The sequence below is a fragment of the Alternaria postmessia genome (assembly GCF_024291825.1).
Source record: "Alternaria postmessia strain BMP 2775 chromosome Unknown scaffold_10, whole genome shotgun sequence".
Lineage (NCBI taxonomy): Eukaryota > Fungi > Ascomycota > Dothideomycetes > Pleosporales > Pleosporaceae > Alternaria > Alternaria postmessia.
The window spans coordinates 105,385-124,030 of NW_026260083.1; the positions used below are offsets into that span (position 1 = coordinate 105,385).

At 50.5% G+C, this 18,646-nt stretch overlaps 5 protein-coding genes across 5 annotated transcripts; 3 read left to right on the top strand and 2 right to left on the bottom strand.

The window, feature by feature from the left end:
• Window positions 1-293: 293 nt before the first annotated feature.
• Window positions 294-1,424, top strand: J4E82_002488 (uncharacterized protein; the record flags this gene model as incomplete). The annotated part of the gene is made up of 1 exon (XM_051728789.1): window positions 294-1,424. The coding sequence occupies one exon, from the start codon at window positions 294-296 to the stop codon at window positions 1,422-1,424; it is 1,131 nt and encodes a 376-aa protein (XP_051591307.1).
• A 1,894-nt stretch (window positions 1,425-3,318) lies between these two features.
• On the bottom strand, window positions 3,319-5,051 carry J4E82_002489 (uncharacterized protein; the record flags this gene model as incomplete). Its single annotated transcript, XM_051728790.1, has 3 exons — window positions 3,319-4,251; window positions 4,310-4,930; window positions 4,980-5,051. 3 exons carry the CDS (start codon window positions 5,049-5,051, stop codon window positions 3,319-3,321), a joined length of 1,626 nt encoding a protein of 541 aa, XP_051591308.1.
• A 1,281-nt stretch (window positions 5,052-6,332) lies between these two features.
• On the bottom strand, window positions 6,333-13,478 carry PRPF8 (Pre-mRNA-processing-splicing factor 8; the record flags this gene model as incomplete). The annotated part of the gene is made up of 1 exon (XM_051728791.1): window positions 6,333-13,478. One exon carries the CDS (start codon window positions 13,476-13,478, stop codon window positions 6,333-6,335), a length of 7,146 nt encoding a protein of 2,381 aa, XP_051591309.1.
• Window positions 13,479-14,196: 718 nt separating this feature from the next.
• RPL34B (60S ribosomal protein L34B) lies at window positions 14,197-14,673 on the top strand (the record flags this gene model as incomplete). Its single annotated transcript, XM_051728792.1, has 3 exons — window positions 14,197-14,220; window positions 14,304-14,417; window positions 14,467-14,673. The coding sequence occupies 3 exons, from the start codon at window positions 14,197-14,199 to the stop codon at window positions 14,671-14,673; spliced, it is 345 nt and encodes a 114-aa protein (XP_051591310.1).
• Window positions 14,674-15,823: 1,150 nt separating this feature from the next.
• Window positions 15,824-18,335, top strand: J4E82_002492 (uncharacterized protein; the record flags this gene model as incomplete). The annotated part of the gene is made up of 4 exons (XM_051728793.1): window positions 15,824-16,018; window positions 16,240-17,075; window positions 17,126-17,403; window positions 17,455-18,335. The coding sequence occupies 4 exons, from the start codon at window positions 15,824-15,826 to the stop codon at window positions 18,333-18,335; spliced, it is 2,190 nt and encodes a 729-aa protein (XP_051591311.1).
• Between the last annotated feature and the right edge of the window lie 311 nt (window positions 18,336-18,646).

Below are 18,646 nucleotides of genomic sequence, written 5' to 3' on the forward strand. Positions count from 1 at the left end.
TCCCGGCTGTGAACAAACGGTTAAAGAGGCGGAATCTCAACAAGCTGCTGTACTAGTCAGGTGCACCCGAGTATTTGGTCGCGAAGTGCCAATCACTTGGTGCTATAAGAAGTGGTTCGTGGGACGAAAAGATATCTAGAAGTCGAGGTACAGCTTTGTGGACTCATCCGTCGCACGTCTCGACCCCGTTCCAAATCTGTTTTGATTGCATTTTCTCATATCTGTACAAGTACCTGATCCGGTCGTCGCCTCCACAAGGTATCTTTCGGAAACAAACTCGAAGGCATTACATCATGTCCTCAGTAACACCGACACCTCAGGACTCCGGTCTTCCTGCACCCGCAACGCCATATCGATCCTCGTCATTACTATCAAACACTTCTTCTTCGTCAAAACCGACTATACTACATCTTGGTGACGATATCCGATGGAATCATGAATTATATGCTAAGCTAAATGACACGTTCAACATTGTACGAACAAACTCAATGGGAAGGGAAGAGTTCATGAAAGCATTGAAAGAGAAAAGATGGGGTGATTTTGTAGGAATGTACCGTCCCTTCTGGAACACAGGAGGAGAAATGGGGAATTGGGATAAAGAGCTCATTGACCTCCTTCCCACCTCTTGCAAGATCTACGCCTCAGCTGGCGCAGGCTTCGACTGGGTCGACGTTCAATACCTCGCCTCGCACGGCACCATATACTGTAATAGTGCATCTGCCTGCACTGAATCCGTTGCCGATGCCGCCATTGTCCTCATCCTATCTTGCTTTCGCGCAATCACCTGGTCCTTCCTTGCAGCACGTTCCTGTGATCACGATCAATTCCGCAACGCAAACCAGAACATTGCGGCTGTGACGCACAATCCCAATGGCAGTACGCTCGGTATCGTGGGTCTTGGTCGAATCGGTATGCGAGTTGCGGAGAAGGCGGCCCGCGCTTTCGAGATGAAGATTGCATACTACGATGTTGTCAGAATGTCGGATAGGGAGAAGGAGATTGGTGCAAGGTGGTGTGAAACACTTGAGGAGCTTCTGTCCACATCAGACTGTGTGTTACTTGCTACGCCGTTTTCGGGGGAGACGCTACTTTCTGCAAAGGAGTTTAGCCAGTTTAAACATGGGGCGAGACTTGTTAATATTGCGAGGGGGAAGCTAGTGGATGAGGAGGCGCTCAATGTTGCGTTGGATAATGGGACAATTTCGGCGGCTGGGCTCGACGTTCATGCCAATGAACCATATGTCAATAAGAGGTTGGCAGAGAGAAGTAATGTTATGGTGTTAAGCCATACAGCTGGAGCGAGTGTAGAGAGCCATGTTGGGTTTGAGAGATTGGGTATGGAGAACTTGCTTGGATGGTTGGAGAAGGGGGAGAGTGGTTGTTTGAGTGCAGTAAATCTGGCGTGGTTGAAGAGGCAGGAATGAAAGTTGTTGCCAACTTAATGGCGTTACTAGTAGATGTGAGTATGTGGATATGAGATAGGGTGTGGATGGATTTAGATCTGGTGATGTTCCCTCGTATTGATGTTCTCCGCCAGCATATCAAGACTTATTCAAGAATCTCTGTCACACTTCGAGACTAGTATAAAAGTTTGACCTTGTTCTTTCCTTTTTTCTCCTACAACCTCGCCACACGGTCTACTGCGTCGCTGCTACTACGGAGACTTTCGCCAGCATGACTCACCTGCCCCCCATAAATCTCGTTGGTCTTATCAACAGATACGCTCCAGCTCAAGCGTCTATCTTGCAGCAACTGGAGATCCGAGATATCATATCCTTATCTCGTGTGTGTAAGAAATTGAGTCACGTCTACAACACCACAATCAAAACTCAGTACAACATCAATAATGGCTTGAGGCGGTTCTTCAATTCACCAATCGAATTCCGAAACGTGCAAGCGGAAACTGATGCCATCATCTGCAACAGCACCGCACTCTACTTCTTTCTTCGTAGACCCTTCACAGGAATTTCGATATTTGTGGGCAAAGGAACTCCTGCTACAAGGATGCTCGATTACCTCAAGGAAGACGGTTGGCATGAGATCGGAGAAACTGTAGCGCATGAGAAGTACGACGGGGTAGGCTTTGCTATGTGTTGATCCAAATCCAAGGTTGACGACGAATAGTTACATTATTTCGACAAGCATACTGCTAGCTGCCCTAACAGGGTAAGGAAGAATGAGACAGATAATTGGAATCCCTGCTTCTGTCCCCATCTGTGTCTTGGGGCCACATGCGAGTCTGCGCTTTCCACTGCGCTGTTCGATCCACACGTCACAGAAGCACTCAACATCATAACGTGGTCACACGCGTATTCACTTCTACCGTATACAACTTTCATCCTCAAACGCTCCTTTCTCTTAGAGAATGCAGTCAATCGTTCTCCGCAACGTCTGGGGCAGGTATTGCGGTCCAAGAAGCATATCCTCGATCTACCAACTGAGCCTCTAGACCTTCGAGATGCACAAAATGCAAATCCGACTGCACTTTCACCTCCAGCTCTCTCGAGGCAGCTAGTGTCCCGTGTAGACCACGGCCATCGGCGCATGGGAGATAGACATACATGGACGATAGCTTTGGATACTGACGGAATTCGTCAACCGACTAAATCCACCATCCCAATTACCTACACGAGCTTCCGGATCATACCTGAGCCCAACCCTCCACCCATCGAAGACAACCATGGAAGACTTCGAGACACACCATCCTACTACTATGTTCTCTTTAATTCCGTCGCTGCCCAATGTTTGAAGTACGAGTATCTTGTCGATCCTACCGATGGTGGAAACCCTGCTTGTAGCATTGTTGCAAGGCGGTACAAGGAGATTAGTTTTACCCAGATAGAGGCATTGGAAGATGTAGAGAAGCCACCACGTTGGATATCAAATGGTTCGACTAGCTTGAGACATGGGTGGGAAAAGTTTGGCTGCGAGGTACCTGTCAGTTGGAAGTGGTACGATGATGAGGTTGAGGAATTGTTGAGGTCGCGATGGGATAGGGATAGCCCGCTAGAGGGACGGCTGATATAGATGATGGTTTCTCGACTGAGAGCCTAATGTTGAGGGGTTTGCTAGTAAACATCTACCGTGTGCAAAGACGAGTGTGCTGATTGCAACGTCTGGCGTTTCAGAATAATCAGGCGAGTGAACACCCTGATCATACAACGCTTTTGAAACTGAGTATGAGATGGGGAGCAATAGATGCATGGAGACATTATGGCAAAGATGCATTCAAGAGTTCACAATCAGTCGCACCAATTCAGCATTCCGTTATTTGACACTCCAAATCAATACCTTCTCTCTTTCTTTCCATCTAAACCGTCAAGACTCCACCTGTGCAACCCTAACCTGGACCATCGGTCCGTCTCTCCCAAATCCAAGTGCATCCCACATCTGAAATTCATCAGATCTTTCTCTTCCAATACCCAATCCTGGCTTCCCACCTCCAGACTCGGGCTCATCAGGGGCCAATCGTAGGTCGAAGCGCCAGAGTAAATGTGCCAGTGTCAACTTCAATTGCAAGTATGCCAGGTTCCTGCCACTGCACATCCTACTGCCAATGCTGAACGGGAAAAATGCCCTTCGAGCCAAGGCGATGGAGGAAGCGGGGTTGGAAGGCGACTCGATCCAGCGTTCGGGTAAGAAAGCAAACGGTGCAGGGAAATGGGTGGGATCGTTATGTAGAGCATACATTGGTACGCCTACTGTTGTGCCAGCCGGAATGCGAACGCCATCGATCTCAATACCTCCGTCTAAGACGATGCGTGGAAGATGGCTGGGTACTGGCGCGGTGCGACGAAGGGTCTCTTCGATGACAGCGTAGAGATAAGTGCAATGATTTAGTACCGGGCCACTGACAATCTCGGAAGGCGAGGTAAAGGATGATCTTATCTCTTGAGTAACTCCGCGAAGTGCATCCTGGTTTCGCACCAGGTAGAAGATAGCTCCGGCAAGGACCCCACTGAAAGGATCCGCCCCAGCGTTCATCAGGTTGAGACACTCAGTACCGAGATCTGCTGTCGAAGGATGCCAATCAGTTTTCTTGTCCCTCGCTGTGACTAGATGCGACAGAAAATCTACTCGTTGGGAATTACTATCTCTCTCTGCCTTAACTTTCGATTGTTGTAATTGAACTTGGGTGGCACCATAATCGATCAAGCGGTTATTGTCTGTAACAGATTTACCGCCTAATGCCTCGAACAACCTGGTTCGTAGGATAGGCCGTACGATAAATGCCGGAGGCAGATAGGATATCTGTTATTCGAAATTAGCCCTAAGAGTAGCGGTATCCCGGTGTAGAGAGAACTCGTACCCAATACATCAACATGCTAGCCGGTAAAACTGAGCTGGCCAACGGCCTAAACATTTCTTTTTGCACCGTCTCAAATCTGCTTCCAAACACGAGTGCCCCCATGATATCAAATCCGAGGTATGTGCTCATCTCGCTAGCATTCCATTTCTCTCCCCAATCACCGTTGCTTTCTTCTTTACAGTCTTGCCTGAAACTCCTCAAAGTCTCGCAAAACCGTTCTATGATACCACGCACCGTCTGCTCATTTGAGTTCAGACTCTCAGGCGAAAAAATAGGACCCATCCACCTCCTCTTTGCTGCATGTTTCTCCCTACTCGTTTCTGTGAAGCTGCTATACGTTCCAGCAGCTATATCGAAAGTTTTATACCACTCTCCCTTCTTCACATTGGCGTTGCGCGGTGCATAAATAGTATGGAGTGCAGACGCAGTATTGAAGGAAAGCGCGTTAGGAGAAATCCGAACCACAGAACCATATTTCTGATGATCGAGGAGGTGGCAGATGTGACGATTGCCGATATAGGCCTGCCAGAGGAGAGGCCATCCGCTTATCTTGTAGGACAGAGGACCGGGGAATGAGGATAAAGGGTGAAAGTAGACGCGATAGATACATAGCAAAGTAATCTGGAGATACATTAGTACAGCATAGACATAGATTGGCTGAGATAATCACGTAGACACCCAAGCTAACAACAGTATACTCAGCATTCTGTACCGTAACTAGACTGAAAATAGTGCTAATCATTGTGATTCAATAGACCGAGAGAAGCGTCGACTAAGAGAAGGAAGAGTGTGTTCAAGTTCATCTATATCAGCTCCAAATTGACATATTGTTGACGACCGCGCTTAGCACCATTACGTCTTCGTGCTGACAACCGTGATATCGTTCTCCAGGATATAATGTATGTCATCGCATTTGCGTCTTCGCAACTTCATTAGATAGTGGTCGGTTGTGCGACGCAAACACCCCGCGTGGCTGCCCGAAGAGGGAGGTGCGGGGTACCGCTTGCAGGAGGTGCGCATCTCCTATCAACAACTTAGAACCCCTACCAGCCGAATAGCCAATCTTTAACGCCGTTCGAGTTTGGACTTTAACCTTGACATTAGTGATGCCGCGCGAATCGTTGTCCAGCGGAAAGCGGCCTCTAAAGCCTGCGATGAATCCGATGACGTCAACTTCTGCTTCTTCAGCTGTAACGGACAAGGGAGACTTGGCATTTACTCTCGAGAACAGGAATAGCAAGGGTATGTTCATCACTTCAAGAGCTGAGTGCGATACTAAGCTACCCAACAATCACAACTTTCAACCCTCTCCTCACGCCATCGCCGTTGTTAGAACCAAAGGTCCTGGAGCGCAAAACTAAAATGCTAGCCCATCGGTAGAAACTCTGATGCCATCACTAAAGCCGGACGTACTTTGAGTAGACGACTTAGAAGACTTCGCAAAGCTGTATATAAGTTTGTAATTTACATCAACTTGATCGTTTTCAATAGGTTATAACCCATGCACCGTATACGAGGAAAAAACCGAACAGGTATAGATATAACAAGCTTTACCTTGCAGCCTACATTATCTTCTAATTAGAAAACGTATAAAGGTTAACAGTATTGTAGTCTTTTAGGTTTTTAATCTATATCTATATACTCTTAATATGCTCTTTTGTAGTAGGAAGGAGTACTCTTAAAGAGGAAGTTTGTTTTTTCTCTTTAATACGGTGCATGTTTTAGAGTGCAATACATAAGATCGGCTTTGGCGACAGCACTGGAGAGCAAATGCGAACAAGCTTAGATCAAAACGAATCAGCGAACTCTTTGGACACGTCGACAATATAACTGAAAGTAGCACTTGCATTTCGCTTATAACATTATAATACACTATGCACATTTTTGACTAAATCTCAATCATCGCCCATTCTCCACTTTCCATGCAGTTGATCATGTGATGCAAAAACGCCAACCCTTAGGAACTCCGTGAGATGGTATAAGCCTCCTCAATGCACCCCTTCTTTCTTGTACACTAATCCACCTACTCAAACTGGTTCTCGCGATCGACCCAGACGTCTTCCAACTCGGCAAAGTTGTGGAAATGCAGTGGTCGATGTATACTGTCGTAAAAGCGGACAGGCGTATCGAGACGCACGTGAACTGGCTTCTTTTCCACAGAACCGAATGTGCTACCCATGAAGCTGTAGTTCCAAATGCCGTTATCTGGCACCAGGAAGTAGCCTCGGATTTTGTCTGACAGCAGCAACTGGCACTTCTCGCCAAAGCTGGTGCTGAAACCTGTCGGGTTGTCGGACATGGTGTCCTTGTTCTCAGCACCCCATTTGTAGCCGTTCGGGGTGAGAGCCCAGGCAGCGAGTGAAACGGAACCAGGGGTGAAGGAGACGGTCATGGAGACAGTCTTCTTGTCCCAACTGGCGTGCTGGTTCATGAGGCGAGCGTGCTGGGTAACATCACTGGCTTGCATGTATGGTGGCTCATTACCACTGACAGTGTGAATAATTCCCAGAGGCTCAAGGTTATCGAGGTACTCATGTCTGGGCAATTCCTTGGGAAGCTGAACATCCCGGGTGTTTCCGACTTGAGGAATCATGACAATCGTACTAATCTCCTTGACCTGGTCGTTGTCTGGCGGTGACCTTCCGTACAGGTAACCAGCAACCTGGACACGGAGGTCGGCGATGGTGATGAAGCGCTTCAGCACATTCTTGGGCATGACGTACGTAAAGTGGCCCTCTTCCTTGACATCCTCAGAGTTGATGTAGATGTTATTAGCACGAGTGCGCAAGTTGGAAGTAGCCACGGCCCTCGTCCGCCACTCAGTCTTGGAAGCAAACGACGCCTGTTCGTATTGCGACGTAGTTGTGACAACCATCTCCTCACCGTGGATGTTTTGGGTCTTGGTCGTCACAGCAGTCAACTGTTGTTGCTCTTCTTGCTGCTTGTCGATTTCGGCAGCTTGCTGACGTTGCATTGAAGGTGCAGAGATCTCCATACCGAGGATAATGTCACGGACTTCACTGCTGGTGAGCGATGAAGTGTTGACGTTGTTCTTCTTTCCGTAGTCAAGCAGGATGAGATCTCGCAATTGTACCTCGACCTTGATCCAGTCTTCATCAGCTAGTGAGGGCCAGATGTGATGCTCTTGCGTGATGACGGTCTTATCTGGCCGCAGCAGTAGCTTGGTCTTGTCCTGGTTGACGTGCAATGCACGCAAAATGAGGATCAAACGAGAGAAGGCGGTGTACGAAGAGATCGTCTTGAGCCATTCGTCGTACAAGTTGAAGAGCACCATCTGAGGTCCGGTCGCTCGAAGAATCATGTCACCAAGCTTCTCGACCTTCATAGCAGCCTGGAAGGGGAGTTGCAATTCCGAGGCACGGATGGAGATGTTGGGGAAATCAAGCAAATGCACCTCGAGAGGGTCGAGCAGACCCTTACGGGTCACGATAAGCTGCTTCGGCTGTTCTTCCACAGGCAGAGATCGGATGAGAGCCGCCACTTCTTCAGCAGTCTTCCACTTCGCCAATTGACCAAGACGCTTCTGACCAGCCCAGACACTCGTGTGGATAATCTTCAAGAACAGTTGTCCAGTGCGAGGGTTGAAGATGAAGATGGCACCGTTGATAGGCTTGGTCGTCAAGTTACCTTCGAAGGTCTTGTGGATTGTTACACGATAGACGTTGGTGTCGTCGATAAACAATTGGATCTGGTTGCTGAACAGTTCAGAGTAATTCTGCGAGTTGAGGAACTCTTGAGAACTCTCTGACGCGTACAGCTGAAGACCCTTCCTGATACGCTCACGAAGGACGTAAAGGGCAGGGTTGGCCTTCATGACCTTGGCCATTGCTTGCTGAACGAGCTGTTTGAGACCAGGGAAGTATTGTCCGTACGCTGAGTACAGGTTGTAGGCCAGATCGATACCAATCATAAGACCTGTAGCAGACGGGTAGATACTCATGCTATCCTGAGTGTAGTCAAGGTACTTGGCGCGTACGTATCGCTCGATGTCATGAGAATCGTAGTCACCATATCGCAGTTGGACGTCTATCCAGAACTTGTTCGTTGTGGTAGCGCTCATGGTATCCTTGGTGTCGTAAAGCATAGACGGCGGTGAGACACTCCACTTGTGGCTGGCGAAAAGCAGGATGTCAGCGCAAGAGCTGTTCATCTTGTACGACTTTCGGGGATGGATAGTCTCCTTCTGGACAGTCTCGATACCAAGAGCTTCGAGCTCCTGGTCGAAGACCTGACACAAATCCATGACAACCGACTCGTGAATCTTCTGCCACAAATGGGCTCGGAAAATTTGAATGAGCGAGATCTTGAGCGTGGGGATCTTTCCGTGCAAGAAGATACCCGTAAGATCCAGTTGGACCTGGAAACCGACATAGACGTTGGCGCGGTTGATGGTTGGTGACCACCAAAGAGTGAAGCGACGGTTGGGAATCTGGTTAAGACCGGAACGTTGGGCGTTGGTAAGCTTCTTGAACTTCATTGACTCTTCGAAACCTGATGCCTTTTCCCAGAAGAGGCCTTCCCACGATGGGAAAGCCGTCGCCTTGAACAATGTGTGCTCCAGGATGGTTTCAACACCACCCAAGGCCTGGATAACATCTGTTCTGTATGCGTTCAAATTCCAGAGCTTACCGTCGTGGCGTTGGCTTGTCCACCAGAAGGGGTTGCTCTTCATGTGTTGGTAAATCTTGAACTCCGTACGTGCGCGGAAACCCTTGTCAAAACTGAGAGTGGAACGGTCCTTCTGGAACAGTGTGTTGATACGAGGAAGACCACGGTCCCAGCTGTCCTCCAGATCCTCCAAGGTTAGTCGTCGGTTCTGTTGTTGTGCCTCTTGACGCTTCTGGGAATACTCCATCCACACACGCTGGGAGTCGACGAACTCGGACTCCCAAGGGATGATGTAACGGAAGATGTTAGGAATGAGAGTCTCTTCGTCGTGTGACATACCGGCACGGTAGTGCGTAACACCAGTATCGGTTTGCTTTGACCATCGTTTGTCGCTGGTGGGGATGAGGATGTGGGATCCGGAGATCATACCTAGACCACCCAACTCTTTCGGTGTGTAGAACACGGCAGGAGGGAAACGAGACGGCATCTTTGAGTTGAGACCGATCTTCACACGCGTCTGGATCTTGGTCTCGCACTTGACAATGGTGTCAAGTAGATTAACAGTGGAGACGGCGGCCTCACGATAGTAAGTGAAGAGCGCAATGAGAGTAGTGTTCCACTTGTTGGCAATCTTCGTGAATGTAGTGGATCCAGACGACATGAGGATTTGCCTAATGCGATTGTTGAACTTTTGAATGTCTTCCTCGGTGACCTGCAAGAAAGCATCTGCGGTTCGCTCCTTGGTAGAGTTGTCGACGAGCGACCATACACTGTCCTTAACAGGGAATTCACCAGTCAAGTTGCGGATCTTGGGCAAGATGCGGACTTCAAAGCCATTCATCGAGAAGAGCAGGTTGGGGTTGTCACGACTGTAAACACTAGCGAAAGTGTCGTCCCACTCAATCGTGGTTACTGACCGCGGCAGACGGTTCTTGAGATCCCAGAAGACTGCGCGACCCAGGTTGACATCGTGACGCATCAGTCGCATCCTAGAGTCACGTGGCCAGCACTTCTTGTTCTTATACCCGATAACGTTTTCGAAATTAGGGTCCGGGTTCTCGGTCAAGAAACGCTGAATCAGATCGCGCGACTCATCGGCGGTGAACCTGAAGAAGACCCAGATACGATCAATGTACCTGGTGTACAATCGGATCGGGTGGCGGACCTCGGTGTCCTTGTCCTTGAACTGCAGGAAATCGTTCGGGCTTTCTGGTGCACCAGCAATCTCGTTTGCACGCTGCAAACCTAGAAGGAGGATATCCAGCACGAGACCATAGAACTGGAAGACGAATCCGGAGAATTGTAGACCACGGATCATACCGTAGGCGTTGACGTGGTTCATATCCTTGTAGTTGAGCTGCACGTTGTTCTTCGCCGTGATGTAGTCTGCCAAATTGTGGTCCATGATGAGACGCAACAAACGGTTCAACATGGTTAGATCAATCTTCTCGTAGACCTTCGACAGCTGAGTCTCAATCATGACGTTACACTCTCCATCTTGAGTCTCCCAGACCTTGTCAAGGTTATTAATACCCTGTGCCCACTTGTATGTCAGGAGAGGCGGAACCTCAGAGTCTGAGGGCTTGATCCAGGCTGGGAACAGATGCCGTTGATCAGCTTGGTACCACAGGTATTGGTCAAGGTAAGCATCAGTGATCTTCTCCATGGGCTCGATGTCGTAAACCGGGTTGATGTTGCTGTAGTTGTCGTTCATGTCGATTCCAACCTCCTTGAAAGCACGCTGGGTAAGTAGGAAGCGCTTGATACGCGCCAGAGTAGTACCCGGAGAATCGTAAGCCTGCTCGATGAGTGCCAATTCTTCACGCTGACTCTGATTGAGTCTACCCTTGACAGAGTACGCTTCTCTAAGGCGCTCTAATGCTAAGATGAGAATCTTGGTGTCGTGCTTGTAAGAGACACTAGGGAAGGGGATTGGTTGGAACTTCCTTGCCTCCAGCCAATGTACCATAGTCGTGTAGATGGCAACAGCCTCTTCGGAAGAGACGTAAGGACCGTCCTTCATGTAGTTGTGCTGCCGCTCCTGTTCAGCCTTGAGCCACAGACGCGTCAATCGTCCCAGGTTCTTTTTGGCCACAGTCTTGTCAACTGTAGCGCCGCGTCGAATACGCTCACGGTTGTAGTGTGCGACTGAGATCCACCAGTCTGCCTTGCTCTTGACGTAACGCAGAATGATGTTCTCGATCGGCGCTGGCAAACCGGGTACCTTCCAGGGGATGTTACTCTTCCAGCAACGCCATGCTTCAGACAGGTGCTGCAAAACAGTGTTGACCTTGTTTTGCTTGATTCCCTCAGGCATCATATCCATGAGATCACTCATGACCGCAGCGCGGAGCTCCAAGTCAAAGTGCGATTCAACACGCTGCTTTGTGACAGTCTTCGCAACACCCTTGCTATGTCTGCCTTCGAATTGACGGGAGAGCAAGTTACCAAGCCAGCGCTCCAGCAGAGGAATGATACCGCGCATGAAGAACAACCAGACTCTCCAAGCAGGGGCCCAGAAACCACAGCCCGGTCCCTTACCAACGGGGCCAGAGTTGAATCGGTAGTAAATCAGATGCTTCAGGTCCTTGCAAGAACGAATCTGGTGCATCAGCTTGTACTTGTATCGGTACATGCCAGTCAGTTGACCGACGTGGTTGAAGGCATAGAGGATACCATCAGCAAGTTGGAAAGCGTCGATGTTGCCTAGACGGTACTGGACTTGGGCATCAACGATGAGCTTGGTCAACCTCAGAATCTCACGCATAAGATGGAAAGCGTTTCCGAAACGCGACTTCTTGCGCTCTTTGGTGGTGAGCGTCTTGACAGGCTTCAGATTGAAGTTGTAATCAAGATGCAGGTACGTCAAGTTCTTCCGGTGAATAAGCAGGTTCAACATGTTGTAACCTTGTCGGCAGACCTGCAGACCCGCTTCAACCCAATCAATCTTGGTCTGTTGGAAGAACTTGGTGCTCTTCAGCGTCCGCATCAGATTCTGCTTATTTTGTGCTTGTGGTGGCTTCTTGTGCAACTCGTTCAAGACAAAAGTCTTTAGCAACTTCTGGTACGAGACCCGGACCTTGACGGGCTGACCTGCAGGAACGTGCTCAAGGTACCACTGCTTGACTAGAGGTACGTCTTGTGCTCGCACCATGCGACCTGATCGTTTGTCGAATGGGTGAGGTGCCCACCAAAGTGCGATGGCTGAAGCAGTTTCTGGAGTGGAGAGCTCCTCATCGGCCATGAAAGGTTCCATCTCTTCTGGCATCTGGAAGTCATCCTCGTCGTCCTCGTCGTCTTCGCCAAAGACCATATCCTCATGGCTTACAGAGATGTTCTTCGGAGCAACAGCTCTGGAAGAGATGGGGTTGATTCCAGGATCGAAGTAGAAAGCTGGCAGATCCGGGTCCTCAGCACGAACGTATACGACCTGCGGGTGAGAATACCAAGCCAGCTTGACACTTCGCGGCAGGGAGTTGTATAGATATGGGTATGAAACACGGTACTCGGTACGGATGGGAGATCGGAAAATGATGCGATCAATGGCGTTAAACTCCCCAAAGTCCTCGTCGTTCGGGTCGATGTCCTTGTACAATGGCTCGAAGCGGGGTCCTCCGGGTATCGCAACGTTGAGTGCCTTTGCTGTCTGGAAGCTGTCCATGTCAAACATGTGGAAGTAGTTCTTGTCCACAATGTCGCTCAGGAGCTGCTTGCTGAGACGGTATAACGTTGCCATCTGAGGCAGGTCCAAGTTCCATGTCTCATAGCTCGGTCCATTGACATGTGGAGTATCGAGAAGCGCCCGGTGCTCGTAGAACCACTCGTATACGGGGCTGTCTTCGTCCTCGTCGAGCTCCAGCTGAATAGGCTCCAGGGGCTCAACATCTTCAATGTTCTCCGAGTATGATAGAGGCGGCTCTTCGTCGTCAAATGGCGGGAAGCGCATGCGCTTGAAATGTCGGCGATCGCTCTTCTCCTTCCTCATAGCTAACCACATAGCTGCCCATTGAGCATGAAAGACAGGCTCAATCACACGAGGGACCTCGTTGACTAGTGTCAGGCATCCGTTGGTGTGGTAGAGGACTTTTACATCGCGTCTACTCTCCCAAGGCATGGGCATGTTCTCCAGAAGCTTGAGAACGGCATGTGGCATGAACTTGAGTGCACCGAGATAGCTTCGCTTGTCCGTGGTGAATTTCTTCTGGGACACGTCTCCAATATCTCTGAACACCTTGCGCAGATGCTCCGGGGGTAGGTCCGCCTTTTGTGTCTCGACGTAGCCTGCCTTGCGCTTCTCGCCAAATCTCTGGCGCTGTTGCCGTAACCAGTCCTTCTTCTTCTGTGCAAACTTGGCGACTTGCGGGTCGATGGGTGGTCGCATGCCAGGCGGGCCTATAGCAGCGCCTGGTGGTCCAGGAGGGGGCGGCGGCGGCGGCGCATATCCAGAACCTGGGGGACCCGGGGGAGGAGGTGGTGGCGGCGCGAATCCAGAGCCCGGGGGCCCTGGTGGTGGTGGGGGAGGAGGGGGAGGGAAAGCCATGTTGACTGGAATTAGGGTAGAGAAGGAAATCTGATGTCGTCAGAAGGGATGAAAACGCGAAACCGAACGAAAGATGCGCCTCTTTTGTTGGCGTTGAATTATATGGCAGTTGGGAAGCCCTTGTAAAACAGAGGCTTGAAGAGAGTGACCAACCTTAGTAACGCGATCGCAATGCTATACTGGACTCGTGGGTTGAGCACAGTTGGTCGCGCGACAAGCTTAGGAGTCGGGTCCTCAGCTTTTGCGGACGGCGCCGCGATTGAAGAAGGGGAATTCGCGTCGGCGCGTGGATTTCCAGACTATCTCCAGAAGCTCGAAAGTCGTGTAGTTGGCGGCGCACACAAAGCAGAGATACAACCTCCGCGCGTTGTGTGGAGTGGCGATGGAGATGTTCTCGCGGCATAGTCTAGTGAATCTTCTTGCAAGGCCGCTGCGCACGGCCTGTTATCACGTGACGGTGGGTCTGGAAATTCCCGGGGCCTTGTCTAGCGTACTAGTGCAGTTCAGCTAACCGAGCACACGAAATTTCGACGGTCTCACTAACCAACGACGACAACAGTGGTAAGCAATCTCGCCGTCCTGGGAATTTCTTCGACGATACTAACCCACAGTCTTCAGACCCAGGTACGATTGTGTCCATCCGCAATACCACTTCCGACATCAGCCCGCTCACGCACAACAGACAATCGCCCACTGATTCCCCGGGAAATCTATCACAATGCCGTCCAACAGACTCACCTACGTACGTCGCACCGCAAACCCGAGCGCTGGAGGAGGCGATTGAGGATCTTGGAATTGTTAGGACTGTAGACTAACAAAGGGCAGAGGCGTCGCGCCCCCTACAACACCAAGAGCCAGAAGGTCCGCGTCATCAAGACGCCCGGTGGTGAGCTCCGTTACCTGCACATCAAGAAGAAGGGCACTGCCCCCAAGTGCGGTGTAAGTTAGACCTGGACGCATGTACAGGCCTGCTGTTGACAGTTCGTAGGACTGCGGTTCCAAGCTCCAGGGTGTCCCAGCCCTCCGCCCCCGCGAGTACGCCCAGGTTTCCCGCCCCAAGAAGACCGTCCAGCGCGCCTACGGTGGATCGCGATGCGCCGGCTGCGTCCAGGACCGCATCGTCCGTGCTTTCCTGATCGAGGAGCAGAAGGTCGTCAAGAAGGTCCTCAAGGAGTCCCAGCAAAAGAAGCGTTAAGCGGTTGCATTGAGTGAAGGGGTTTAGCATGTCAAAACTGGGTCTTCGGTGTTCATGTGCATTATGGGCAGTCTCCTGGTTCGGTCGGCTTTTACGATATCAAGACGATTTCTACGTCACTCCGCCAGGATGTAGCTGAGTAGGGTCACGAATACATCCACAAGCTACACGACGTGTTTCCAGCGAATACTACTGTGACGCTATCAAGGGAGCTTGGTGGCTTGAATGCTACTTCAATCTCATATCCCAAGTGCCTGAAGTCTCTTAGTCTGCACAAGATGGGAGAATGTACGGGATCAGGCAACAGCCAATGGCTGACCGATTTACCATCTCACACAAATTAGCGATGCCACTGCAGCTCTGGGAGGTTCCCATTTCGATCCATTGCGTTCTCTAATGAGATCACAAATGCGCTCAACAGTCTACACCTTTACTCACGACGTACATGGCAATAATGTCACAAGGTCAATCTGGATGCCTAACTCTTCAAATGTCATGTTGATCATCTTACGTAGCATGAAGTTTTGTAAAGAGGCCCGTTTTTGAAAGTCTCAATCCGAACACTAATGCTTACTTTCCATATGCATGAACCGTCACTTTTGTCAGAGTTGCAAGTTAGATTCCTGTATGTGCCTTGAGAGTACTAGCAATTATGAGTACACAAGTCGGAAAACAACGAGCTTCGCCCGCACGCTCGGCGCACCCTGTTGTAAAGGCAGCCCCGGATATGCCTTTACACGTAAATGCGAATAACTCAGAGACCAGCTCGTGACGCACAGAGAGTATCTCGGATACCAGCGGTGGAGCCTACCTGAACGAGGCTGGGTGCCGCGATTCAGCATGGGTTCCCAAGCTGTGATTGGAGAATTTTGACCAATTCTGACAAGCTCGCCCGCGGCCTGGAGCCCATAGTTCGGCGGCATCCTGCAGGAGCTTGCAGCTTGCGATAGCAGTCAATGGCGCGCATGCCCAGGTGATCGAGAGAGTCTCCCGCGGCATTGGAGTCAGAGTCGTGGTCTGGCAGCTGGTCAAGCTTCGCACGCGCTTGCGGCCTCGGACTCACACCAGCTGGACCCCCACTTCCACCTACCCTCACAACCTAAATTCCCTGCGATATCGGTCGGATATGTCGAGCAATATGCTGCATTCCATGTCACCAACGACGCCAGGACTACCAGGCCTACCGCATCCGTTCCAAAGCCCCAACAGCACACACACCCGAGGCTTCAAGCGCTCCGCATCCAGCGACGACGATGAAAACGGCGACGGCGATACGCGGCCCTCGTCGTCGTCGCGGCGCAATACCGCCGTGAAGCGCGCGTGCAATGAGTGTCGCCAGCAGAAGGTAAGTACTTTTTTTTTGTATATGACGCCATAGAGGAACACGCGCCCGTTGGTGAGCTCTGCCTCAGGCATGAGTGCGCCCGCTTATGCCTGGCCGCCGCCAGTACGTGTGTCCGTCTACGATGATGATTCACATCTTCCCGACATGCGCCTACCACCAACCATGAGGCTGTCAGACGTCAATGTTCCAGGTCCCCACTAACTGTGCCTTTGCAGCTCAAGTGTAACGTCCAGCAAGATCCCTTCGTCAGTTGTGCGCGATGTCAGAAGCAAAACCTGCGATGCGTAATCGAACCCAACTTCAAGCGCGTCGGAAAGCGTAATAGAAATGCCGAGATGGAGAAGGAGATGGAGTATTTGCGCGAACGTCTCGCCATGTACGAGGGCCAATCCACGCCGAACCAGCCTGTCTTGGATGCTCCACAGCAAGCGCCAGACAACCATGGCTTCACTCCCGGCCCGGTCCCCAAAGTGGAAGACGATGCATTCCTACAGACACAGCATACACAAGTGGCAGCGACGTCTCTACTAGACCTGCGCAGCGGTTCGCCTATGATCTTCGCGCTTGGTACAGGCGAAGTGCGCCTTGGTCATGGGGAGGTTAATGAGCTCTTCGCCGAGTACTTCCAGCTATACCATCCATTCTTGCCATTCCTAGACCAAGTGCGCTCGCCAGACGAATATTACTCGCAAGATCACAAGTTGCTGTTCTGGGCAATAATTGCTGTCGCAGCTCGGCGCTATGGGCCACGACCGTCTCTTCTTAAGGATCTCTCCAAACCGCTGAGCGATCTCATCTGGGATTCGATTAGAAACCAGCCGAACCACCATGTAGTCAAGGCGTTATGTCTACTTTGTACCTGGCCACTTCCGGCGGAGCGGACGGTGACGGATCCGACCTTCATACTATGCGGCGCCATGATGCAGGTTGCCATGCAGATTGGTTTGCATCAGCCGACACACCCAGACGATTTTTCTAGGACAAAGATGCAGCTGCGGCGCGAGGATATACACGATCGGTTGCGCACATGGGCAGTGTGCAACATTGTTGCTCAAACGTGAGTTCGGTGCCATTCAAATGTATACCACAAAGGCTAACGTGCTATAGTGTGTCTACAGGAAACGGACAGCCTTCCATAACGCTTTACGATTCGACGCTAGAGTTCAAGGTGGATGATGAAGAGCACATGCGCATAATACCACCAACGCTGTTTGTCCGCTTGCGCCAGGAAATGGCGGCAAGCAGGATCAATAAGCTTCTATACTCTTCCAACAGCCACCGCTTTGCGGAAGGTGCGGCGATAAGCTACATGAGCCTTGAAGCCGATCGCCTGAAAGAAGAGCGCGTGAAGGAAGAGAATAGCTCCCTTGACGGAGTGGACAGTGGTATGTCTAACGACCTCAGCCATACTCAATTATCTCTGACTTTTTGAACAGGCTTGGAAGAACTATATCACTATGCAGTTGCACTACATCTCCACCTATACTCATTCTTCAGTCCGGAACTTCGCCTCGAGCGACGAGACGATCTTGTCGCACTATACTTTGCTGCAACGGCCTACCTCGAGCGCGTATTCAAACTGCAGCGTGAGGGAAGGCTACTCTATGTTCCGTACTACGTCATGCAAATGGCTCTTGCAGCCGGATTTGCTTTGCTGAAGCTCCTTAATTCAGACTTCGCCAGCAAATTGCCCGCAGACAAAGGTCGCCAGTTCGTACTACAAACTGTGGATGCGCTGAGGAAGTCCAAAGTGTGGTCAAACGATCTCCTGGATCGATTTGCCGAAGTTTTGGCGCAGCTATGGAAGGAGAGTTCTCGTGGACGCAGCCTACACAGCCTCTCACAATCACCGTCTCTCAGCAATTCAGGGATGAATTCCATGTTCAACCACCACAACCAGCAGCAGCATCAGCAACAGAGCCAAAGACGAGGTAGTATCGGTATGCTAGATGATCCTCTTGGTCTCATCATTCGCAGTCGCATGAGCATGAGTGTGGTGTTCGATTGCGCATGGCGCTGGCGAGAGGCGCAGGTCAGCGGTGCTGCGGAACAACTCGAAAATACGGTTATGACGAACCCCACCAACCCAGACTCATCTAGTAACTCTACACCACCCCCTGGCGTCGTTGAGAACCCAGCCCATACCCTTCCGAACTTCAATCCGCACGTCAACACTTTAAGTATGCCTCTTCAGCTGACAAACGGCATGGCTAGCGCGAACAGTTTCGAGATGTTCGATTCTGTATCGTGGTTGTTGGATACCCAGCCAGATTGGACGTACGGTAGCGGTAATTTTGGAAACGACTTTGGTGTCTAAACGGCTCAAAGTTGTCAGTTTCTGTCGGGTAAACCGCGATCATTTCAATCTTCTTAGTGCTATTGGGATAGGCCATTGTCCAGTTTGCAATTTGCCGTTGTATTAGCGTGGCGTTTGGGAGTCCTCCGTAGAGATCTTACTATCACTATTAACTTTTGTTGCTTTTTGCCAATCTCCGGTACGCCTGGAAAGGTATCCTACAAGTATTCGCTATGACTTTTAGCAAGAGAGTAAAAATTGTGACCTACATATTTCCCAGCGTATATTCTTAATGTTAGACACGGTTCCGTTTTTCCATCTTCATCGTAATA